The following is a 26,770-nucleotide window of genomic DNA, read 5'->3' as shown; positions in this document are numbered from 1 at the left end:
TGCTACTGACAGGAGACCTTTCAACAAGGGTGCTTCAGCCATGCCAGAACGCTTTTCTTGTTGTCACGCAGTCTTTCAACCACAGGCAGTACCCCGTGACCCAGCATGACAGGAGTGTGTGACACAACACGTGCTTTCCCTGCCCAGAAATTGAGAAGTTCATTGTCAGGTCTGCCAGACTAACAGAGACAAAAGAAATTTTTTGGTTGGGACTGCAGCTCTCACAGCCTCAAAGAGTCCCTTGCGTCTTGGGGGAGCGTGGGGCTCACGCCAGGTCTCCCTGCATAACTGAGTTTTCCAGAGCTCTGAGCAGAGAGGACATTCCAGAGATTTTTATCTGTTTGCTTCTCCATTTCACTGGTGGCTTTTCCCCTCATAACATCTGAATTAAAAGTCAGAAAGTTTGCTGAGAAAGCCTCCTGTTTTGTTCCTTAGGTAGTTTCTTTTGGCAGAAGAGAATTCTCCATTGCACCTGCTTGTACCGAAGGGGTAAGGTAGATGTTCTCCATTAATTTGCCAGAAGTGAAGTATGCTTCAGCCATCACTGCAAACTGGAGAACAAGTTGCTAACATCTCTTATTTTGTAAATCTGTGTGCAGCTGGGAATGAGAGGCCTTTGAAAATATGCACAGAAAATTTAAGTGCAGGAGAGCACTTGCAAACCAGAAATCTTCTTTTTATTTTTCCATGAGTGAATTATTAACTGGCACAGTTGTGTGCTCAAATCTTAGGTACGGTTTACAGTTGTCACTTGCACTTGAAAGGGTGTAAATGGAGGCTGATATCCTTTATAGCAGTCATCTCCACAGCTGCTCCTCTTCCCTCTGTAGGCAGTCTCTCACTTGCAGAGGTGATGCAAGGCAGAAATATTTCCTAGTTTTGTATGTTTGTGGTACAGAGGAACCAAATCATGCAAATAGCTCAACAAGACCACAATGACAGTGGTATTGTAGAGAATACCACAAATTATCATTACCTTCCCAGGCCTTAAGACTATGAAAATAAACTTTTAAAGTCTACTGAGGATTTAAGCACTAAGAGCCCCTTCTACCACCACCTAAATATATGAGCTCCTTCTAGAGCTGGACGCCTCCTCAGTAAGACTAACTTGTTTTGAGCTTATACAGGCATTTACAGCTACCATATAAATTGTAAGGTTAGCATGTCTGCTCCTGCCTTGTCATTCTTCTGTTTGTGTAACACAGAGCCCAGCAGTCATCACAAAAAAGAAAACCTTTGAAGGAGGAGACTTTGAGGAGGAAAACTCCGTATGAGGATCAATTATATTCCTCATGAGAATTCAGCATCTGAGTCAGGGGTTCCCAGAGACTAACCTGGAAAGCTGCTAAGTATGTGACCTCAGGAAAAATTTCAAATTGTGGCTTTTCTGCCCTGCTTGTCTTGCTGATATTTATTTTTTAAATTTTGTTATTATTTTTGGTCATGCAGCCTCAAGCCTGATGTCCCACTCGTTAGGTTGCCCTCAATGAACAAAACTCAGGGAACTCCTGAGTTCATCATCCAAGAAAACCTTTATTTTGGAATACAGACTGAAAAAGATAATCTATTTTGTCAAGTGCTTCCACACCTTTGTAAACATACAGTCTCCTCATCTGGATGATCTCATGCATATATTCATCAAAGTTCTTACTTTGCTTTGAGACCACATTTGCAGCAAAACAGTAATATATGCAATATAAAAAGGTTTTGGGTGAGATCCAGTACAAGCATCTCATGGTGAAATCATTCTTAATATTATTTAACAGCTACCTGGTGTCTGATCCAGAGAAACTGGTCATTACCACCTTCCTTTAGACACTTAAGTGAGTAGCACATGTGAGCCTTGGATGTTACATGAATATAGGTCAAGGAGGACACAGATCATAGTTTGTCTCTCTCGTTGTCAGGCACATTCCTCCTCCATTTTTTGACAGTGGATTGTTGATAGAGTGATAGCTGCTAAACAGATACGAGCTCATCAGAACTCCTAACCAAAGAAACCTTGTCTGGAAACTCTTACCTCTCTCACTGGAACTAGAGGGAGGGAAAACTGGAAGTCTTGGCTTAAGGAAAACCTTTTGGTACTACAGAAGTTAAGTGAAGATCAGCTAACCTGCTGGAGCATCACAGACTGGAAACCTGAATGTTCTGGCAGATGCCGTCATTTTGGCAATGGCGCAGGTGGCAGTCCTGCAAAGTCCTCATGGTCTTTATCACGTAGTAGGAAGTGGCATTTCTGCCCTGGATACAAACATCCTAAAAAAGAAGTGGTTAGTTAGTGACTCCACAGAAATAAACTCTTGGACACAGCTGATACCACAAGTATTGAAGTGCAAGGTAACAATACAAGTACTGTAGAAGGAGTTATCGGTGTTGCCAGTGACAGATGTAATACCTACCAGTAATTATGCCTTACAAAACAATAACCCCAACACCAAACCCAGCAGTCTTACAGACTCCTTGCTTTTCAGCTTTCAATACTCTTCTGGAGAGTTTTTACAAATGGGTGGTCTAAAACCCAGGCTGATTAAATATCTGCTCTGCCTCCTGTCACCTTGGAAACAGGGAATGCCTACTGTGAAAACAATCTGAAGGATCCAGGATGGAAATTCAGATTTCATTACATTTCCCCATTTCACAACAGACTTCTTCCTTTTTTTTGTTGCTCAGAACAATAATACAAGAGTCCACAGCAAGGTCTGCATTTCCAGCTGTATGCTCTGTGTAACAAGTATATTGAGGTATACTGCTTATGGCAGGCAGTGCTTCATGGTAAATGCTGCATTGGAAAAAGGAGTGCCCATGTCTCTACTGCTAAAAGTAGGGAAAAAACTTACTTTCATGCTCCATAATGCAGAGCATGCACCCACACAGTTTTAGCTCCTTATTTACTGTAGCCAGTTTATTGTGGGCCATGGTAACTATCTGTGTTATATGTCTGTTCTTGCTTGCATCCTTGGGAGATAATGAGATTGTGTAGAGGTTATATTGACAGCAGGGTTTCTTTTCCAAATTCCTTTGATTCTGTTCTGTTCTTCATGCAGCCCACTGAAATAATCTCTTTCTATACTGTGGAGTTCTTCCAAGAGATTTTTTTTTTTGTTGGATACATCCATAAAAGACAAGGAATTCTACCTTGCAATTTAATTCCCTCAAAAACATCAGTCTACATCCACCCATTTAAGTCATCTTACTTTTGTCCCTAATCTGTCTTAATATCTTCAGGCAACCAAGAAACTGGCCTTTCATCTGTCTTGAACTCTTGAGAATTGCTCAACAGTTGCACAAAATTGTTTTCCCTCCTCCTGCTGTGAAGACAGTACCAAATTAGGAGTGTATTATGGGCCAGGCTTTACCCAACTGCCAGGGGCTGTGATCTCGTAATGTAAAGATGGAGAGATGTTCTTTGCTGTGCTTGACATGGAGGCCTGAAAGTCCTGTGCTCCTTTAGGCATTTTAGGGTTCTCAGTGTCTTACAGGGTCTTTATTTCCCAACTTTCCTGACACTTAACTCTGTGTGGCCAGGTAAATATTACACAGTGTGCACAGCCAAAGAGTACAGTACTCCTAAAAAAAAGAAATGGAGCTAACATTAGGCCTGATTTTCTTGCTCTTTTGTTAGAGGCCATTATGGATTTTATGGTTTTTGTGACTTATGATTTAATGTTTTTTTGTGATAACTAAAATGTTGTTCTTCTAATGCCATTTTTTCACTAAGTTTCAAGAGAGAGGCCAAGATTACCACCTAAGGTTTGTTTTGGGGGTTATAGTCTCAACACTTGTGATTACAATAAAGTAGGATCCTCAAGTACAGATCACTGCTTGATGTCCTCTTATTCTGGAAATTAAATTATGCTGATTTAAATGTCTGTATCCGTTGTCTTTCCAAAATACACAGCTTGGTTTTAAAGATAAATGGTTGTCATTTTGTGACAGACTGTGTGCTAGGTTTAAGTTCACTTAGCAAAGCTTTTTTTATTGGAGCAGCTCATGTAACTTGTTAACATGCAAGAAATTATTAGGCTTTTACTTCCTCCACTCCCATTTCCTGTTTGGATGTTGAAAGGAAGCCCTGATTGCTAATTTGTGATTAGCCAGCAACCCAGAGTGAACTTGATCCTGTGGCTTTGTGTGGTGCTTGCCTATGCAGATACAGCCTCACTCAAGAGTGGGATTGCTGCAGCTCATGTTTTGTGGGGAGAGCTGTAAACAATCTCTGCTCTTCTTTCCGTGAATTCATGTCCTGCATTCTGAGAACAGAGGTAATGGCAGGTCTGCCAGGGCCTGGGAGGCGACACTAAAACGTTGGATGCTGCAGGAGAGGAGGGACACTTGAGGGTGTTTTTCGGGTCCTGCTTGCCCAGGAGGTGGCACTGTGCAATAATGGGATTTTTACCTGCAGCGTTTGTCGTCTCACCCGACTGTGATTGAGAAGTGACAGATGAGTGAAGTTCCTTAGTCAGTAAAACCAGAGGACTTGTATTTCTTTTAGGATGCCTCAGCTGTCTCCTGTGTAAAATGCATCATACTGTCTATTTTGCACTCCTGTGTTAGGGAACTGACCTACCTACGTATTCTTGGGGAGTCAGGATCAGACCTGAGTTTGTGAGTGAAATTGTTTTGGCCACAAAAAAAGTGGTGATGTCTTTGGAGCATCTTTACTTCCAAGGCTTTTGTGCAAGTCCTTTGTGTCCCCCTTGATATTTCCCAGACCTACTGAGAAAGCAGCCAAAACAAAGAGCTGTGTACATGTAGCATGCACTAGAAAATGAGAAAGTTTTGATGAGTCTGTGCTGTGCTCCTGTTACAGTGCTGGCTGCTCTGGTTTAGTGCTTGTATATAACACACACAAAGCTTTTTTAAGGCATCTCTGACTCCACCTGCAAGTGCCTGACCTGATTTGTGCTGCCAAATGCAGGCCAACACAGCTGAGATAAATCTAGAAAATCTTCCAGGTCTTTCATTTTTAATATGGTGAAAAACTGAGACCCTTTTCATTTCTGTCTCCAATAACAGCCTGGGATTAGGAGCACATACGGATTGTGGGTAATTCTGATCTTGGAATGGATATACTACTTTACAAAATCTTAGGCAAGTTTATTAACCTTCTTGTTTTATTTCTCAGAAGGGTGAAGAGGGGTAATGCTTTCATAACACAAGAAATACAAGAATATATTTGTAACACAATGTAACAAATATGTTCACAATATACCTTGGAGCTAGAAATGTTACGGGAATGCAGAATACTTTTGTTATTATTAATCAAACCTTAAGTGGCCTATACATCTATAACAAAGGCCTCTTAGCAAAAACATCCTTTGAAATAGCCTGACCCTTTACACTTTTTCAGAGACATTAATAGTTTCCTGGCTCAGTGTTTTAGGAAATGTCGTCATAGTCTGGAGGAACCAATAAAAACATAAGTCACCTATTTTGTCTGATCATTTTACGCCAGGATATTTGAGGCTGGAATCTGTGGAGGGATGGGAGGGGGGACTGCTTTGTTTGTGTGGGTGGAAGATGTAGATGATTTCATACTGCTTTAGTATAATTTTACATATTAGGACTCTAGAACTGTGTGAAAAATAGTATTTTTTTGAGTTCATACACAGAGGCTTTAGATAGTTTATGTAACTATTTAATGATTTTTTTTCTCCTTCCTATGGCATTTATTGCTTCAGTGCCTGATGAAAGGGATGTTGTCTTTGGGGAAGAGTATTCTGTTGGTTTTAGGCTTTCATTGTCCTTTAAATAAAGAGGTAAGAGCTTTTAAGAAATGGCAGTGAATTTTGAACAAATGTTGGTAGCTGATTATGGCAATATGATGGGTGGGACAATAGCTCATTTGGTATGATCAAAGGAGACCATTTCCTACAAGCAGAAAATGTAACTACTTAAATTAAAGAACCACTACTGTATGAAATCTTAGTACAAAGCATTTTTACATGATATTGTGAAAAGCAAACCATGAGTGTCTGCAACAGGCATCTGGTGACACTTTGTTCTCCATTATAAATGCCAGCATTTACAGTGGGACAAACCCTGCCATCCTTCCATGGTTTTGATTCTCTCTGTTCTGAGGCAAAACTTCCAGCACCTGTGTTAGTCGTGACTGTGATCTCTTGGCTATGGAGAGTAGATATGAATTGCAGTTTTTCTCCTGCTTTGCTGCTGTCTGCCGCAAGCTTCACACAACCCCTCAGAGGTAACATCTCTGTTACTGTTGATTTACGCTTGGTTGCAGGGGCTGGGAAAGGCTGTTCTGACCCCATTTATCCTCTGCCTCTTCCCAGAGCATACTCCAGAGAGGACCAAAGTTTTTGTCCGTTTTTGGGAAGTCATGCTCTGTGTTTTCTCTTTTGTGTTCCATCAGCGTTGGAGACCAGTGTAATGTTTGTCATCAGTCTAGAGAAACTGAAGGATAACACTTACTTCATTCTGCATAGCTGTCTTTACAGAAATGACCTAAGGCACCAAAAGAGACAGCCACCACCACTGCAAGCTGCACCATAATGTATTATGTGGACTCTTCTCCTCACCTGCCCTCTAAAGTAGAAAAATCAAACACGATTTATTTTCATCTTCTGCTGTAGCCTCAAAGGGAAGTGTGTGCAGCTGTCATTGGTTCACTAAGAGTTCAAACCATGTTCAGGCTGCAGTTCAGGGTCTGCAGACCCCCATTAAAATGTGCTTTGGGATTTCAGAAAGATGCAAAAGGAGGTCAAGGGTACCAAGATACCCTGATTAGAACCCAGTCCAAAGGGGAAATTGCTGCTGATCTAGTGCATTTGTGTTTTATGACTCCGAGGTGTTATCTCAAGACTTATACAAGAAGCCAACAAATGAACCTTTCTGTTAACTCTCACCAGACATCTACCCTTTATGTTTTTGGAGGCTTTTCTCTCCACCTTTCAACTTCATGTGCTGAATTCTGGTTCTTATTCTTTTTCAAGCTGAGTGTGTATCAGCCCTGTGGCAAAGAGACTGTGTCCTGTTACCTCCCACTCATGACAGCCACTAGGAGATGTTGCTGCAGCGGAGGCATCCCCTTTGTACCTGTCAGTATGGCTTATCCCTTTTGTGTATGTTTTAGCAGATCAGGCCTAGACTTGTTACTGTGAACAATGCCATGAGGCACCCCTTTCTGATTCTTTCTTAAGCTGGAGCTGGATCTGTGTGTGGAGGTGTCCCTGGAGTGTCTGGATGCCTGAGCACTTGGTGATACCAGGGTCACTGCTCGGTCCCAAAGCACAACATGCAGGCGACAGCCAAACTGAGGCAATTTCTTTCCCAAGTAACACCATTGGAGACCTGAAGAGATGTACATTGAGCAGGATGTGCAATCTCCTGGTGAAGGAGTAAGTACAACATTGCTGTTGTTGCTTGTTCCCATGACAAATTCAGAACAAAGTGCTCATGTCAGATGCTCCTACCATCTACTTGGGGGGCTTTGGAATAGGCAAGTCTCTCTTTTCTGACTGCTGTCTTCCATATTTGGATTTCATCTGTCATCAGGGGGTGAAGCCCTGATGGGAGAAGTGTAGCTTTTTTCTCTCACCGTTGTTTCTTTTTTTTTCAGGGTTTTCAGGGTCTAGGGAAGGCAGATTTCACTCTTCTCAGTGAAATCCTTAATTCAGTCATTTGCAAATGGGAGCTTTTTGTTTTTTATCGGTGTGTGGTTAAACTGTTGTGAGCTGTGCACATATCAATTCTAAAATAAACACCTCTCTCATCCAGCAGAGGAATTGTGACCTCAGGAAGAACCTGATTTAAAAATAAGACTATCATTTTAATCCTCAGCTTGCGCCCCGCTCCCCTCAGGCTTTTGTGATGATGGCTGGAATTTCTTCATTGGCTGTAGGATTTTTTTCAATAAACAGTGATATTCTCCCAAACCAGAAACTATCCAATCCTACCTGAAGGGATTTAGTGAAAGTGAAACTGTAGAGAAGATGAAGGCAAGCTAATTCTTACATTTTTGTCTTATTCCTGTGTCCTACCATATGACTTGGCCATAGCAGTTGTGTGTAAATGTGTGACCTGTTCTGTAGAGCTGAATACGCTGTGGTCTCTGGGTTTACAGCAGATACAAGGAAAATGTTTTTAATTCAGGCATGTCTGTGCAGGGCCTAGAACACTTTTGGCGCTACATAAGAAATAATAATAATAGGGCCAAAACCTCTCTGCCAGCTAGTGAAATGAAAATGCTGTACTTCACAGTTATGTCATTGGAGAATTATATTTCATTAGAGCTGATATTAAAAACCCTGATGTCAGTTGTGAAATGTGGCTGACTTCAAATTTGCAAAACACATAGGAAATTTTTTCGTAATGTGTTGTCACTTTAGAAGTCTGGCAGTCCTTTAGGTTCACTCATAAAACTTTAAGCTCTCAGAAGGGGAAAACCCCAAGGCTATTTCCCCTAAGATTTAAAAGCTTTGCTTTTACTAGCAAATGCCATTTTTACAAAGTATATGCAAGTAATGTTCTGGATGCTTCAAACAGCAGCAGCTGTTAGGACTTTCAGGTTAGAGAACTGGATTAAGTAGTCATGAGAAGTTATTCTAGATGTTTAAATGGGAGCTCTTAGAATGTCAGTGAACTGGGTAGAGAATAGCAGTCCAAACTGTTTCTGGTTATTAAATTCAAAAACATGCCTGTTGTTTTGCCATTTTCCCTTCCCATTTGGTGGCTCACAGACTTGTGTTGCTGTGAAGGACTGTTTGCACAGCACTTGAGTTGGTTCCAACAGGTCACTGAACTGCAGAACAGTTTCCATGTTAGATTTCACAAATTTATGAAGTACTTGTAAATCAGACTTTTGTATTAGTCACAGTAAAGACATGAGGGGTATATGTGAGTATATGTATTAGCTCTTATTTTTGCTTGCTTGACAATAAATGTTCAGTGGCATGTAAGATTATTTCTGTTACTGTTATATTGATTGTAGGAGATTGTAAATGGTACTTGATTCTAGGCAAGATTTTCTGCTTTGGGTTTTTGCTCAGATGTGGAGAACTTGTGAACATGCATACATAGTTATTTTCTAATAGAAAAATATATTACTGTTAAACAAGCAAACCCAAACTGTTTGTGGCTTGAAAATAGGATAATGACTAGATGTGTGTCTTTTTCTGCTTAGATACATGGTTCTCCTTATTGAATACTACACTGGGCAATAGCCATTGTCTGCTACATCCACTCAGAAGCTGTTTTGGTGCTGTACCACCAAATAAGACTGACAACGGCGCACTTCACATTTGGGGGCTTTTCCCCTACTCTGATTATAATCTCCTTTCTCTGCATTGATCTTTTTACCAGATTTTTAGGAGTTTGCTATTTTCAGACCTTCTCTCTCTTGAAATCTGCCAGCAGTTATAAGGGACAATACCTGATACACAATTGTGAGACATCCTGTGCAAGATTTTCTCTAGGAAGGAGTCTTCAATCAACCTGGTACAACCTTTCTTACAGGTCTATCCAACTGTGTATAGCATTTCTTAAAAATTCACCGGAGTTAATAGCATTAAAGTGGTGAATCTTAGTAATATGAAAGCTGTTCAGTAGACAGACAGGGCTGAAATGCCAGTTAATCCCTGGCTGGGCAGATGCAGCTGTTCCTTTTTTACTTTGTCAGCCTACATGTGTGAGCAGGTCATTGTCTCTTTGGTGAGACAAAGGAGTGGGATGCTTGTGTGTAAGGATTAGATCAGCTTGTGGGATCAGGGTCTGGTCAAGGGAGTTTGTTTTTATCAGCACATTCTGAGGCAAGTGGAAATTGGATGGTTTGGATTATGAGAAGTCCCTGAAGTGTGTATATGTTCAGCTTGTTATCTTCATGTACTAGGGGACTGTAAAATCAGTGACAAACCCACTTTTCCTTTTTTTTTTTTTTCTTTCTTGACCTTTTTTTTGTTTTTCTTGTTTTGTTTTTGGGGTTTTGTTTGGGTTTTGTTTGTTTATTTTGTTGTTGTTGGTTGCTTCGGTTTCTTTTTATTTTGGTAAAAATCGTAAAGGCATTGAAACACTTTCTGGAAACAGAACACAGCTTTTATGAATATGTGGTCAGCTGTCTCGAGCTCATTCCCTTATAAGCAATATTCTTAACGGGAAGAAGTTGCTACTATTTCAGGTCAGTGTGTGTGTTTTCTTTTACAGTTGCCATGCCACTGGTAAGACAGATATGTTCTGTAGTTGTTTGTCTTGTTATAAGATGTGAATTTTATTTTCAGCACTGTATTTCCAGCACAATATCATGTGCAGTAATTTTCCATACTTCACCAAAGTTGCCCATGTTGGAGTAACTGCACTGTATTTTTTCTTGCTTGTCATATAATGTTTTATGTGCCCACCTTTGGTGTGCTAGAGTCAATAGCTCCCACATACATGGATATGCTATAGCCTACTGGATGCTTAAGGTTAGATTCATTATGTCATCATTGCAATCTTACATAAACCAGAGAGCCTAATCTAGTAGTTTTTTATACAGCTTGATAAACTGGGCTGAGCTACAGCTTATCTTCTGAGGAGGTGCCCAAAGTTGATTTAAAGACTTCAGGTGATGGAGAATCTAACCAAGATTAACTGTAAGTTAGAGCTACTAAATTTTACTGAGCTCTGTCAATGTTTAAAAATGTAGCTTTACTTAAAGTGCAGCAAAACAACAGCAGTGGAAGCCATAGCCAAAATCTACCATCTCTCCTTTGTTTTCCTCATTTGTTTTATTTTTTTTTTTAGTGGGATTTTCATCACACTGATTGTAATCAAATCTCACAGTACTCCAGCTTTTACTTATTGCTATTACAGAAATAATTCTAGGGCAATCTGTAGGGTTTTCAAAGTAAATTTGACAATTTGAAGTGTGCAGGCATAACCAGAAATGAGTCAAGCCCAGGACACACTGACACTGGCCGCAGTTGAGCCACAGTTTTTCCCTGCTGTGGGTTCCTGTTACTTTGATGACACCTGTTGGCTCACTGAGAATCAGCTTTACCGACTGACACGGGTCTGTTTATCACACAGGAGACTACAGTGAGGTATCTGCAAGTGTCACAAGACTCTCTTACCCCCTACATGTGGCATTCAGGTGGAATATAGTGTTGAAGAAAGTCAGAATTTTTATGTTGCTGTGTTGTGATTAGCCAGATCAAGTAAAGCAAACCTGTTTTGATTTTGCATCTCTTTGGCCTTGCTTTTTTGGTTTATTTGTTTGCTTGTCACGGTTTTCTTTAGCTTTTTTTATTTGTTTTTTAAAATAGCTGAAACTACAGATCAGCATTGGAAAAAATAGTGAAAGGGAAGAAGCCCATAGCTACCAAAACAAACTTGTCTGATGCTGAGTCATGAGAGAGTGGTAGACCTGTTCATCAAGTTTATTAGCAATGCATGTAAGAAAAACGTGAAAGCATTTTCTGCTGTCACAGAATTCTGGGTTTGAGAATAACAAAAGTTCAACCCTCTTAGTTACAGCAGTGACACAGCCAGAGGCTGGTATGGGGGTGGCACCTTTTCACAAGGTACCTAAAATTTATTTTTGGAAGAGGGATACACAAACACCCACCTGTCTGTTTAGTTGAATTTGCTTCTTGTTGGACAGTGTTTAGGGGCTTCTGAATTAAAAACAGTTAAAAAAGGGTATTGCTGCTTTCAGTTGCTTTCTTAACCTTGCTGAAGTCATCCCTTAGTAGATGTCAGGGCAAAGATAGTGCTGCACAAGCCCCGTGCTCCCAGGTGCAGCCAGCAGCAAGGCTGAAAACATGTTCTCAGTAGGGAACACACAGCCCCTCCCTGCCTGAATAGGAAAGGGTGTGCTAGTCAGAATATATCTGTTTTATATGTATACACGTGTCTTTGTTTATCCACACACACACACATGTCCACACATATGGGCATCACACATTCCTTCAGCTGCTGGGCTCACAGGGTCTGCCCAGCAGCCACTTCTGGACGCAGTGCTCCCAGCTGCTGGCACCCAGACAAACGTGCCTGCTCCAGCTGCAGGTACAGACCCTCACACACCTACCCAGATAGCCCCAAAAAGTGTTCTGGCATTGACTCATCTTGATGGCTTTCAGATCTGGACTCTGGGGCTGAGGCTCCTCTCAGACACTCCTGGGAGGGACTGTAGACCTGGTGCCCCTTCCTTTGCCCTTGTGTCTTTAGTTAGTTTTCTGACTGTCACTGTGCCCCTGTGCTCCTCTGGGCCTGGGGAGGTGGGACTTTGGTGGGCTGATGGCCCCAGTGATGGCCTGGGGTCAGCCCAGGGCAGGGTACCACTTGGGATCCTCAGTTTGCCTTTGACTGTGCTCACAAAATGTAGCAGATAATCCCATACTAGAGTTACCTGGCAACTAAAATTCCCTGCCCCACCTCCAGATTTCTTTTCCTTTTCAGTTAATTTATTTTTCTGTAATTGGTGAACATCTGCTCTTCTTACTGAGCATTTAGTGTAATTTAGAGGAAGAATGAAAGGCATCTGTATTGGAAGCACAAAACAGAGGCACTTGAGATCAGACAAAACAATCCTCACAGAGAGCATGAAAATAAATTCCAAACAAATGCAAAGGTGAATTTTCCAAATGCCAGTCCCCCTCACTTTAGGAGATGCACTGAGCATTTGTCTGTGACTTTTTTAAATGTTTAGTTTACTATTAGGCAAAGAACTCCATAAACCTCACTCAACATTCACCCTAACCATGGGTACCTCCAGGCTGGCCCCAGCCAAAGCTCCCAAGCTGGCTTTGCCACACAGGATGCTTTCAGCTGGTCCAACACATCCCCTTGGGAGAAGAGGAGTGGTGGCCAGCAGAGCAGACAGGCATCCCTGGCCCCACGCAGGCAGAGCTAGGCTGGCTGACCACAGTCCTGCCAAGAGGTATTTTTGCCTTCTGACCGAGCACTGCAGGCAGCAGCCTGCTGCACTTGTGTGCAGTTGCTAAGCATTTTGACCAATTCTTTCCAAGCTTGGGGAAAATTATTGCTGCTTATGTAATCTGCCTTTTGTCAAATGGGAATCTGGGAACTCAGCTGAGCTGACGTGAGCATTTAAGTTAAGGAGCCAGAACATTTTTCACTCTGATGCTCTCTTGGTTTCCACCACTGACTACACATTCTGCTAAAAGGTTACATCACAATCCTAAATGCCACCCTATAGCATTAGGATCAAGCAAGGTGATTTGTTTGAGACACAGTTTGTAATGCAAGTTTTGGGAATACAGGGACATCAAGTTGTAAATAGCAAAAGCAGCAGCACTGAACTGTGTCAGCCCCACAGGGCCCAGGTACTGTGTGGCACCTGGTTATCCCATGTGACAGTGGGTGCCCTGCTGACCTGGGGCTCCTGGAAAGACAGGCCCCAAGTGTCTTCAGACAATCTTCTCACCTTGTTTCTTAAATTGGAAATTTATTTAACCTCTTAATTGCCAGCATGTAATTGCATTGATTTACACTCACAGTCTGTAACATATCCCTTGAAGGAGTTCTTTGTTTTCATACCAGTTAACATCAACATGTATCATGTAAAGAAGATGTACTTGCCAAGAAAAGAAAACAGAGGCAATTCAGAAGGATCTCTCTTAACAAAAACAGCATACTTATTAATTGAAAGCCCATTTCATAATTTGTCAGGAAATGGCAGTGATGAGTATCAATTTCAACATAATAAGCATAAAATAAATACAGAAAACCAACTGAAGAAAGTCTGTTATGGAAATCTTTTACAGCAGTAATAAATCCCAAATCCTGGAAAACTTTAAATGGTTGAAGACCACATGTTCTTATCGGATACAGAAACTGGCTTATGAACTGCATAGGAATTAACAAAACAACAGCAATACTCTTCAGATTACATCTGTGATGAAAAATGGCTCATCCAAAAAGAGGATGCCAACCCACCTGCTGCTCCTGTAACTTGAGTTTGGGTCAATTCTTACTCTCAGTCAAGTTTCTACTAGCTTAAATGAGAGTTAATCATATTGATGCTCAGAAAACCAACATCTTAAGTTTAGAAACTTAAGTCTTGTATATGTACACAGGAAGAACAATCTCTTCTGTTCATCTCATGGAATCTTAAAAGAAAACAAGCCATGAGGGCATATTGATGTAAACAGGTGTGACAGAAACCACGAGCTCCCTCTTCTGTAAATACCTTTGGTTGGCAAAGCATTTCTTTGCCCTTATATCCACTAAGGGCACAGCCCTTAGTGTCTCAAGGGAGCTTGAGCTATTGATATGAGTATGGATAGGCAGTGAGGGAAATGATATGGCCAAATTGACTTTTTCGAGCATTGGCAAGCAGTGACATCTGACTGTGCTTCCTTGAAGCCTTTTCATTTCCCAGTGAAAGGATAGCCTTCAGTAATCTTCTTATGCCCCTGTGCCTTTTGTGAGTTTTGAGTGCTCCTCATAATGCTGTAATCAGTGTCCAAAATACTTGGATAAGAGGATTAGTAACACACACAACTTTCATTTCTTGACAGACACCATCATAAAATTCAGTGCAAAAGATGCAAATTGAAATCTGACAATAAATTCCAAAGATTGTTTAAAAAAAACCCAAACTTTTACAAAGTGGTGCTTATTTTCCAGCTGGATTCCAGCACCTCTTTCCTTTATCATTGGTCAGTTTGGTAGAATTTCCCTAGTGGCTAGGTTTTATTCACCACTGCTCTTGTAGAACCATCTGCTAATCACAGTTACTTTCTTTTGAATTTTAAAATCTTGCTCATTTGGATGACACATATATTATGCATTTTTAAAAGTTAAAATTAAAAGCAGTTCCTTTGCCCCAAAACAAGTTTCTAGCTTGATTTTTCCTCCATTTGAAAAACTTGTGGCAGTTCAGTTAGGAAAAAGATGGAAAACACAGGCTTATGTGGGGAGAATAAAACTAATTTATCAGATATCACCAAAGGGGAAATCTGATGAGGCAGATACAATCTAAATTGAGGTTTGAAGAAGCTAGGAGCTGCAGAAGATGGATAACTTTCTATGTTTTAGTGCAAATAAACAGCCAAGGCTGAAGTTCTGTGTCTTTAGTGGAAGACAATGGCCTGAAGAGCTCGGTGGAGGAGGCAATATGGAAGAAGAATGTTTTTCATCATCGTTTTAGAAGAAGGAAGCAGTAAATCTGTAGCATTGATTTTAGTGCCATATGAGGTGAACTCACCCATGCTTGCTTGCTGGGATCACATGAGTTGCCTAAGTATGTCTTATGATAACACACGTTTTTGAGGGCTTTGTGTAAGCTCCTATGTAACAATACTTTAGTGCCAGTCTCTCTGTTTAATACTATCCTATCAGGTGCTGAAATTAAATTTGGCTCCTACTTTTGAAGGGTTTTGATGATGGATTGCCTAGAATCTGTGTGCCATGACCTCTGGAAAAGTGTTATTTTGAGGCCTGTTTTTACATTGATAATAAAACCATTAAATTTGGTAACTGAAGCAGCATTTGTTTTTATTCTAGCAATGGAAGCTGGATTTAGAGCATTGTTTTTACAGCAATTAGGTAATCCCTCAAGGAGGAGCCCTACAACATCTTATTTAAAGGGTTAACTCCTTGTCATGTTAGTCAACTCTCTAATTTAACTCTGATGATTCTGTGGATTTTGGATTAGCAAGCTCCCAGCATCTTCTGGTGCATCAAATGGTTGTGGAAGGTGTAAGTGCAGAGTAAGGACTCACCTAATGACAGTGCCCACTGCTACTTAAAACCTGCACTGCTTCTTACAGAAATCCAACCACTTGGGTTTTTTTCTAAGGATAATATGGCATGTGTGTGCTTTATCTTAATTTTATACATGGATAGCTTGATTTCTGTTTTAGTCTTTTCTGGTCATCTTTTCCCAATTTACCTGCATATTTTAAAATTTGCTTGAAGCACTTCTGCACTTCAATTACCACTGACTAGTACCAAAATTAAACCATGCAGTGCATCTGATTGGGGCAGGTTGAGTTTTGTGTTGTTTTTTTTTTTTTTTTTAAATATTCTACCTGAAGTGTTTTGCCTTCAGGGTGTTAAAATATGAGAAATTATGAACTCAGGAGTGGTCAGTTGGTTTATTTGTAGTGTACAATTGTTGTTAGCTGTCTTTCCACAAAAGAGACACAGCTTGACTGACCTTGAAATAAATTATCCCGATTTTCAGGGCCAATAACCAAAATCAAGGAATTCTGTTTTCTTCTGGAAAAGCCATAGAAAGAAGCATCTAAATGAAACAGCTAAATTAAATATTAGCATCTTTTGGCAGCAAATAACTATTCAAAATACACAGTAAAATCTGCAGTTATGGTTACAAGATTATCTAACTAAACTTCATTTATATTTTGTAGATGCATATAAGTCCTGTTGAGGCAAGTCCAGCCATGTGCAGAAATTTTAGGAACTTAATTAATTTCCTGATTGAGTTTCTTGTTTTGGTCATTTTGATTTCGGGGGGATTTGGGTCTGTTTTTTTTTAACAAAGCTTGCTAAGTATCTGTATTTTCTCTGAGGAGTTAAGAAATAATGTTCAAGTTATATGTAAAGATCTAAAATGCTACTTTACATTTATTGGAGGAAAGACTGACTTAGCTATTTAGAGGAAAAACTACTCAACTGACCACAGAATTTGTGGATTCACTTTCTTTGAGAGAAGTCTGCTATATCTGATGTGGTATGTATTTATATGTGGAGTGTTGTTTTATGATGCTAAGACCTACTTGAGGGTCTAAGATCTAATTGAGGGTGGGAAGGTAGAATACTACATAAGAAATACCAAAGGATGCGAAATTTTAATTTTGTAAGAAAAGTTTCAACATTAGGTGCTGTGAAAATGTAGCAAAAAGCTTTACCTTAGTTTGTATATTGAGGAAATCTAATGTCAGCTTCCTTCTGTGTTTTTTAATAGATAAGTGCCTGTGACTAGAAAGTAAGTTCTGAATTCCACAAAATCAGTAGGATGTTTGCCATTGAATTTCGTGTGACTAAGATTTGGCTTATGGTGTTAATGGCACTCAGGCTGGATTCCTTTCTTAGTCACACTGGTGAAGCTCAAAACAGTTTGCTGGTCACTGATTGTAATCCACAGCAGTGGATTACTGTACAATAAAATCTTCCAAGCAGATGAAGCATTTAATAAGGAAAGCTTTGGAAAGATTGGCTCTGCTGGGGACAAGTCTCTGGCCATCTCATCAGACTAAGAAAGGCGAGGCATTCCTTAACGTAGCACAGAGAAACAGAGAACTTCATTGATCAGAACCAGCTTTTAAAGCTTCTACCAGGAATTGCTTAAGCATAAGTACAAAATATGCTTCAAATATGTCAGTTTTCCCTTTTCTTGGAGATCAGCAGTGAAGTGTTAGTTCAGATGTTTCTAGGAAGACCCAGCTTTGTTTCAGATGTTGGTTGTGAATCTGTGCTGTCCATTCAGACAGGTCTCTGTGGGCATAAGTAGATGGAGCTTCTGCCATTGTGCAAATGCTCCAAGTGGGTCTGACACAAAGGCTGTTTCCAACCTAAATGATTCCATGATTCTATCACATTTTGTCAATGTGATAGCCAAAGCATGCAAGTGGTTATAAGTCATCCCTTCCACTTTTGGTATTAACTAAGAGAATGGAATTGATGGACACATTCATTATTCCGTTACATTCTTTCCAAAGAAAAAATTCCCAAATTACAGTATTTTCATGGAAGTATTGCAGCAATGCTTTTTAATCAAAAATTTTAATGGCAAGAGGATGAAAATTACTATCCATATTGGGAATGCATAACAGACCAGCAAACATCAAGAAATATCCATAATAGGAGTTTTGGTTTATAGTCTTTTTAGTTTGAAGCCAAGAGATCTAACAATCCTGTTACCCAACATACTTACGCACTTTGCTAAGTTTTGATCATTAGACTCCCCATGGAGGTTGAAAGAAAGGAAATAAAAAGCCCATGACAATAGTTTTGTTGACCCTCTTCCAACCTGCTAACAGCTCTTGTTATTTTTATTGTTTAGGGGAAAAAAATGTAAAAATTGTCTTGCAAGAGCATGGGATTCCAGTTATTCTGCAAAAGATTAAAAAATCTGAATATTTTATAGGATGTGAATTGCTGGGGCTAGAGGCTATGAAATTTGTGCTCTCTGGTTTTTGAAACACGGCTTCAGACAGTTGCCAGTGAAATACTTTCAGAAATGTGCTTTACCTAGAATTGTAAATGAGTCTCACAAGGCTTTAAATAACCTGTGTCATAGAGTCCCTGTGGTTACATGTGAGAATACTTTGTAATGCTGGGTTCAATCTACTACATGACTGGCAGAGCTTCAGAAATACAGTGCTTTGGAAAATCACATTAAATATTTTCCCATGCTTCAGTTGACTCTTAAAAATCTTCTGAAACACAAAAGGAATTATTAGTCACTGCAAGAACATGTAATGGATCTCACTGCCGTATTGCTTCATTTTTCACATTTATTGTATTTAGCCATAAGCATATGTATTGGCACTATTTGAAGACTTCAGTCAGGATTTCTTTGTACCAACAGAAAAGTTCCTCTCTAAGTCAAAGGCACAGTAAAGACCCCCAGCAAGCTAGCTGAGCTAATAAGATTGAGGTGTGAGAGAGTTGTGAATGATCAGGATCATTCACAAAGGATGGGAAAAGTTGCCAGATGCAGGATGAGTGACTAAGGATAAAACCAGTTTTATACTAGATTTCACAGCAATGCAGAGTGGTACAGTTACATATGGTAGACCTTTCTTTACTGCTTTTTTGGGTGCTCCTCTCATGTCTTCATCATCCTTCCTAACAAAAGGGATGGCAATTTACTTCCTTCACAATATCAAAGTTTCATCCTGGAGTCTTTTAACTGGATGAACTAGCTAAGATGTTGCAGTAGAAAAAGGTTTGTGAAATACCACATAATTTAAGTTTTTGAAACATAAATGAGACGTTTGCCTACCTCGCTCTGAATGCACTTGCCTGCCTACATGACCTAAAAGTCCTCACATGGTGATGCAAGATGTTTCCAGCCTACAGTTTATGTAGGTAAGTGCTGCTTCCTTAGGAAGGGAATTTACTGGTTTCATGTGACAAGCAGGTCAGAGCTGTCTGCTCAGACATAATGAGCTGTGTCTCTTTGTCACCTCTGAATGAAAGAAAAACCCAGCACATTAACCTGTAGGCTTTTTCCCCCTACCTGGTTTCTTCGTGGCTGACAGAGGTGGTGGATCTCTACAGCTGTTGCCAAGGTGTCAGCAGAGGGTGTTACTGTGAGCCAGCTGTGAAGAGCTCCCTTTTACACTTAATGTCAAGTCAGTCTGAAAATTTCACTATTTTTTTTTACTGCAAGTGCATCTTAAGGAGACAGAATTCAAAGGCAAGTTAAAAGTAGAGTGAAGCTGCTCTAAGTAAACATTAGCTATACACAAGATTGTTACAGACTGTGTGAATATATTTTTCGTCATCTGTAGTTTGAATGAAATAAATATTCAAATGAGGCTTGGCCTCAAAATTAAGCAGTTAAACAAAACCCCTTGAATTGTACATCCTAGTCTCTTTTAAGACAGACATGCATTTTTCTGTAGTTTTATTTAGAATGTATTTTAAACTGCTTGCTACATTTTCTTGGGATTTTAATTTGATTTGGATTAAAGTTTTCAGATGGAGGGACTGTCTTACTCCTCTGAATTAAACATTGCATAACAAAACTGAATTGCTCAGGGCTTATGCACTGAGTGATAGCTGTAGTGTTGCTTTGTTCCTACATAATTATATTCACTTTCTTTGCCAGTGGCTATAGAAAAGTCCATTTATTTAGATTTTGTATTTGAGATGTCTGCTATTCCTAATGACTGCATGATTTATAACTCCACATTCCTCACCACCATGCCAATAAAAGAAGTGTCATTTCTGGTTTGGGATGAAACTGTTGCTTTCAAATGGTTTTATATAGACCCCCACATATATCAAAACAAATAACAGCTGGAGGAATTCTTTTGACAACCAAGGGTAGGATCTCATGAATTTCCTTTCAATTTAAAAACCTGTGCCCACTTTAGAGCAATTCCTTTTACTGGACTGTACAAACTTGGCCAAAACTGAGGGGAGCTATTGAACCAGTCACTATCTTTCCTGAAGTTATAAAAACCAATCCAAACCTGTAAATTATTTGGAGGAAAAACTACAGAATAGAGAATAATCAGACAGATTATTATACATGGGTACTTGGGATTGTTGTAAGCACATTATGTTGGATAAATGTTAAGGGTCACCCAAGCTGCTGGAGCTCTATCCCTTAGTGTCACTGAGCATGGAGAATCCTGCTGGCACTCTTGATCCCTGACAGGGTAAGATCAGTACATCATTGGCCATGTCAAATCAGCTCATCACAGGAATTTGTCTGGCTGGCTAATCTTCTAAATTTGGTAAGTCAAAAAACTGCAAGTCAAAACTATGTTTGGTAGGGAAAAAGCATATTCTCTTATATCTCTTGTATCCTAGAAAACACAGAAGAGACTAATTGCTCAATATTCCATCCATATGTGGGGATAACAGAGTTTCCTTAGTCTCAGGCACTGACTGTGTTCAGTAGTGCTTGGCAATTAACTTCTGTGAGGAGTAGACAGCAGAGGGGCCCTTGGATCCTTACCTGAAGATGCATAATTTTGAGCTATTTTGCATCTGGAAGGAAGGAAGTTCCAAATTTTGAGGTCAACCATATTAACAAACCTCTCTAGATATATTTTTAGTTCACTGAATTAAAGTCAGATTTGGCTGGTGAAGAATGTGTTTCCTTCTGCTAACTGTGTTAGCTGATACTTTATTACAGAATGAAGTGTTTTCTTTCCCATTTTTCTTGCAACTGGCAAAGTGTAAAACTTCCAGTTTGCACTTGGCCCCAGAGAAGACTTTCCCCTGCTTTCTCCTCAAATTTCTGTATGTAGCTTGTCAGTAGCTTTTATGGTACTGTGGAAAAGTCCCTGTTACTGTGAAGAAATGGAAAAATTTCTAATTCTTGTATTGATTCAAAGTAGCAGATGTTTGCTATTGTCTTCTCAAGAATGAAATTTAATTGCTACATGCTACTAGACTTTAGGATCGTCAAGGGAGCATTATCTCACTATAAAAATAATTAAAACCTTCTTTCAGGATAATGCACGTGTGGCTAATATAAATGTTGGCCACAGGCATTGCATCTGGGGATTTTATGATTGAAGGTATTTTTTGAGTGCCACGTTGTGATCTCATGTCTGTGGGTATAATTCCATTGACTTCAGTTGAAATTGTTTTGTTCTCATCTGTGAGATCAACAGTTCCTAAAACGCAATTCCTAATATTTTTATTGTGTTCTATGCCCGTCTCTTAGGACATGAAAACATGTAAATGGAGCAACTTTTGAGTACACTGACTTTTCACAATGATGCTTTTAGCAGGATTTATTTCAGTTATATGTAGAATTATAAAGCCAGGGGGCCAGAGCAGTAAGTTGGCCTTGGGATGCCCTGGAGTATGTGTCTATTCTCTTGCAGAACTTACTGTAAATGGTAATGGTTTTTAATGTGTGTACTCAAACCCAAGGGGTTCTCTGTACTCTGGTGGTGTACCTGTTACTTGAGATTCATGTGTCCTATCAGCTTTTGAATAGAATTCCAGATTTTTATGAATTAGGTGCTTCCAGCACCTAGATACCCAGATATCAGTGTAGTACAGCTTGGCTACATCACAAGAATGATTTTTTATTAGCTGGGTGTGAGACTTTGGCTGCATTAGATGTAATTGACCAAAAGCTATTTTGCTTCATCTTTCTAAGGTCCTAAAGAGTATGATTTTTTGGTACTGTAGAAAACTTTTTTTTTTTTTTTTTTCCTGAAAACTGGTGTCTGTTATGAAAGGCTGAGTAGAGACATGTCCAGCTTTCTAGAATTGCAATTGATAAGTACATTGAAAGGTATGTGCACCTCTTTGAGTTGCTGACATTATATAAGCACTGAGTATTGTACTTTCAAAATTATTTCTTCCTTAGTTGCTAATTTTCCTCTAAGGGAAGTAAACACAAAAATGTTGATCTCAGAGTACTGAGTATTCAGTAGTCCTCAACTGCTTGGAACAAACTGCAGCACACTGGGGTGGGGAGTATTGGGGGGAGAAATACTTAGGTGAGATCACTGTAAATCTGTTTAACCCAAGCAAATGCCTTTTCCTTGGAATGGTTGCTCTGTGATGTTCTCCTGATATGGCTGTTCTGGTTTAACTTGATCTCAAGGCCAATTTGGTGGCAGGGGACCAATTGATCAATACAGGACTTGTCTTGTTTGCAGCGCAGTCCATGTGAGCTTGTCATAGACTATATGAATGGAGAGAAATGCCAGCTGCCTTCATCTATGAGTCTTAATGTTGCAGCTCAGGCAGCTGAGGTGCCTGTGATTTAAGTCCTAGAGATTTATATCTTCAAGGTCATCACAGTAGAAAAAAAACGTGAAAAGATTTGAATAAAAGAACGTGGCTTGCTGCAGTGATAGGTGTGAAATTATAGGCCCATCATACATATCTTCTGGGTTTTTTCTGGATTGTTGATGTTTCTCAAACCTTTTATTTCCTAGTTAATATCCCCTTAATGTCTGCAGCATGTTAGAAGGATAATCTTCAGTATTAGAGAATATTTAAATGCATACTTTATAGAGTAGATTTGTTTCACGTATTAAGGGGGAAACTTGGATGAGACTCGTCTGCATGGGACAGACCTCAAAGTGAACAAAAGCTGAAATGTTTTGACAGCTCACACAGGTTTCTTTCAGCAGAACATACATGTAGGATGGGGACTTTGAGAAGTGCTCATCAGGAGCTTGATTTTCTGCCCAGTGAAATGTGTTGCTTGTTTTGGAGGTTTTTGTTGCGGTCTTTCTTTTACTGACTTCTCTGGGAATGGGTCTGAACCAAACTAATTCTTACTATTCTAAGGTAGTGGCAATGTTTTTTGAAGAACATTGGATACCTTCATCTCCTGTTCTCTCTATACTTTCACAGGTGTACGTGCACTACAAGTGGTGATTTTCTTGTGGCCTGTTCCTCCTGTGCTCCCTCATTGGATCAAAGTACTGCTTTAACTCTAGCATGATTTGTATGTGGGGTTTGCGTTTTAAATTTCTCTGAATAAGTGGTTTTAATTCCTGCTAAATGTTGTTTACTTCCTGCCTATGAATAGTAAAACCTCAGTGTCTGGTTTTCATATGCTGTTTCAGGAACTTCATGCGATCCTAAATGGAAAGCCCTAGGGAACAGCAGATGAGGTCAGCCCTGCTGCTTACTTATCTTGGGATTCAGCCCTTCCGCCCTTGTTCTTCAATAGTAACATTCTTGGTTCTAAGCCACTATTGAAAGGTGAAGATCCCATGGAGAGCCCATATAGTCCACCTGGAGCTGATGCTGTTGCTGGGGGAGCAGGGGGAGGCCTTGTTTCAGGAGGGCAGCCATCGTCCTCAAGGGGCATTTGGCAACTTCTTGCACTCTGAAGTAAGGGTGAAGAATTCTTTCCTTTCATGAGGACCAGATGGGATTTCAAATATATTCACCTCTCTCAGGTTATATATTAACCCATATCTCCACCCATGATCTATAGCATATTGACAGAGCTGAAGGGTTACATGCAGTACTTTGAAGTGCATGATGGCTGAGCAGGCTCTGAGTAAGGAGGGCACTCAGCCACTCTTTGAAATGATTGCTCATGTTTCTGTGCAGGATGTGCCTCGCTTTTTCTGATCAGTAGCTTTTGAAATTTTTTCTCATGTGGTGACTTCATTGTTCTCTATTTATTGCACATCTTAACTGTATTTTAAAAGAATTTGAGCTGATGCCAACATCAACATGTCTGAGTGGTTTTGATGCAACTTAGGTAGCTTTAGGCCTGAGGTCATATGGAAAACGTTGCTTTAGGGACTAAAGTCTTAAATATTATACCAGCAGGAGTTTCTGTAGAGATTTCAAGAGAACTGGGCAAGTAATTCTCTAGAGTTGACTGCAATAGCTTTCATTATCTGCTTTATAAAATTTGGGATTAAGTATAGTGGGTTTTTTGGAACAAGTATATTGGGGATGGGATAGGGGGATGAACTTGGCATGGAAGTTAACATTTTGCACAATATTGGTTCAACACAATGCTGAATAACAGACTGCTTAAATCACATTATCACTAGGAGAATGTATTCTGATTCCATTTGCAATTAAAAATAATAATGGTAATTAGAAAAAGATGGTCTATTTTTCTAGCTAATCCCTGTGTTTGTACTCCCCTGTTTTTTCTTTTGAGTACTCTTCTTATGGTTGTTGGCAGATTTCAGATACCAGTTGGGAGGAAGTAAGTGGTTTTGTTTTAGAGGAGATCCTGCATAGTGTCTTGTCTGCAGATAACTTACTCTCTCCATAACTGCAGAGCTCTTGGTTTCTTGGCACATCCATCAAGAACAGTCATGCCTCCAAAAGCTTTGCTCTTTTCTGAGTGTTTGAAAGACCTGCTCCAGTTTAGATGGGAGAGAAGCAGCCTTGTTGGGAACAGATTTATATCCACAGCTTCCACCAATGTGTAAATGCTGTGGTTATCTCTCAAAGTATCTGGCCTTTCTGGATGGGCAAGTCAAAGGAATTGAAACCCTGTGCCATATTGGCTGCACACATTTCTGTGCCTAAATACCTTGGGGCCTCACCTCACTCTGGACCTGAACTTCAAAGAAGAAGCATAAAAATTGGGAAGTCTAATATGTAATGAAAAACCACTTCTGGATACAGAAAATATCTAACTTCATGGTCTTGTGCAGTGTTGAGCATATTCCAGTTCCCAGTGGGATGTTTTCATCATCCACATGTAGCTATTGCTTTAGCTTTTGAAGTTCCTGCACAGGGGGATAAGGTGGAGGCAGCGATGCTGTGTTTGGATTGACTGTGGTAATGAAAAACATGTCCTGAACACTTCTTTTAGAGTGTCACTGTTGTGTTGTGGTTGGCTGCCAACAAGTTTGCTCGACACAGTCAGGTAAAGTGTAAATGACATCAGCTCCTTTGGTGTTTTCCCCTGAAGGGAATGGCTGAGCTGTTCAGGCAGTCTCAGCTGGGACACCCCTAGCTGCACATTAGCTCTGCTAGGACACTATTTGGAGAATGTTGATGGACTGCAGTCAGGATCATTGTGTCATGTAGGTAGGAATGATAATCTCTCAGTCCAAAAAGTACAAGTGCAATTGAGTCCACTTGTTAAGCCAAAATCCACTGTTCTCTGTGCTGATTCACAGTGGGAGCTGACATGAAATATCAAGGAGGGATTAGCTTGCACAGCATGCTGTGGTTAAGAGCTTGTGCCACTTGGTCAGACCACGGCATGAAACTGTGGTGAGTGTTGAGTTGCTAATGTCTCCTCAGGTTACTCGACTTGGGTTTGTGTGCAAACAGAGCAAGGTGGCTGATTGGCAGGCTGGCTTCAGAGCCAGCAGTTTTGGAGCACTGCTGAAGAATAGGCCTGAAATATCACCACTTACAGCCCTTCACTAACAGGAGCAACTACACTAATGCCTTACTGAGGAGGGAGAGCTGCTCTGGATTTAAATTGATGTTTTAAAAATACTTTGCTGCTTTTTTCTTATAGATTCCCACGTACTGGTGAGCTAACAAGGTTCTCTCCTGTGCTAAGTTTGTGTTTTGTTGGACTTCCCACTCAGGAGTTTCGTGTTGCTATGCAGGAGTCCATGCATGAAGGGTTTTTTTAGAAAGAGATGTTTCAGCCTTGCATTTCTCTATGTCAAACATCAGCCTTTTCAAAATCTCGTATTACTGGGGAGAGGTGTTCTCCCATTCCTTTACCTCCCATTCATGTCTCCTGGCCCATTTTTTCTGACATCAGGGATCTGACTTGCTCAGGGGTTCCCTGTAGCCCATGGTCACTGACAGTATGACTCAGCCCTGGCAGAGCAATTGCAGGCTGTGGAGGAGGCACTGTGCCCATGTTGGTGATGGCAGACACGCCCAAAGTCCTGCATCCCAGAGTGCTCTGAGTGGGAAGGGACCCACAAGGCTCATCAAATCTGACTCTGATGTGAATGGTCCGTAAGGGGATCAAACCCACAGCCTGGGTGCTCTTAGCACCGTGCTCTGACCATCTGAGCACATCTCACTTGCCAGTGAGAGCTGGCAAGAAATGCATGTTCATCCCAAATTCCTAAAAGAAGTGGCTGTTGACTTGGGGAATGTGAAAGCAACAGAAAACCAGGGACAAGAGATTAAACTCAAGTCCTTGCATGATTGCCTATTACAAGCTTCACAGATCTGTAGGACCTGTTGTATTTTGGTCCCTTCTCTAGACCTCAGGCACCAGATCTTTGTTGTGGGTGCCAGCCTCAGATGTAGGCAAGCAAATCAAACTGTGCTTGAGTAACCAGATCAAAATAATCTAGGAGATTACGGTGAAGGATCTGCTCCTGAAACTTTTTCTTATACTGGAGTCTTTGTGGAGGGAAGGATGCAATTGTGTTAGCACATTATTGTTGAATATCTGAACTCCCCCTCCCTGAGCTGCTGGCTCTCAAATACTTTGTTATTGCCAATTCACTGACCTCTCCTTTGCTGATTGTGCATGACCAGGTTGAAGGTCTGTCATGTCATTACCTGGAAAACTAGAAAATAAATTGAATAAATCTCATTAAGGGATCTATAGATAGGGATTGAGTGGAGAGGGTTGGAGTAGATAGAGATATATTTAGTGCAATCATAAAGCTTTTTAAAAATAAGGTTTAGAACAGAGATTTAAGATTTCTATCAG

General features: G+C 40.3%; 1 protein-coding gene across 3 annotated transcripts in view; it reads left to right on the top strand.

The window, feature by feature from the left end:
• CMSS1 (cms1 ribosomal small subunit homolog) overlaps positions 1 to 26,770 on the top strand; it is a 220,828-nt gene that overhangs the window by 145,311 nt on the left and 48,747 nt on the right. The window contains exon 1 of one of the 3 annotated variants that reach the window (XM_015621634.2): positions 23,068 to 23,089. The exons of the other annotated variants lie outside the window; for them this stretch is intronic. Coding sequence (XP_015477120.1) covers positions 23,083 to 23,089 — 7 coding nt within the window. The 5' untranslated portion in view covers positions 23,068 to 23,082. Of the gene's footprint in view, positions 1 to 23,067; positions 23,090 to 26,770 lie in introns of those variants that run through there. 3 annotated transcript variants of the gene reach the window in all.

This window comes from Parus major, chromosome 1, assembly GCF_001522545.3.
Source record: "Parus major isolate Abel chromosome 1, Parus_major1.1, whole genome shotgun sequence".
NCBI classification, from domain to species: Eukaryota; Metazoa; Chordata; class Aves; order Passeriformes; family Paridae; genus Parus; species Parus major.
This window is presented reverse-complemented; position numbering and strand designations above follow the sequence as displayed.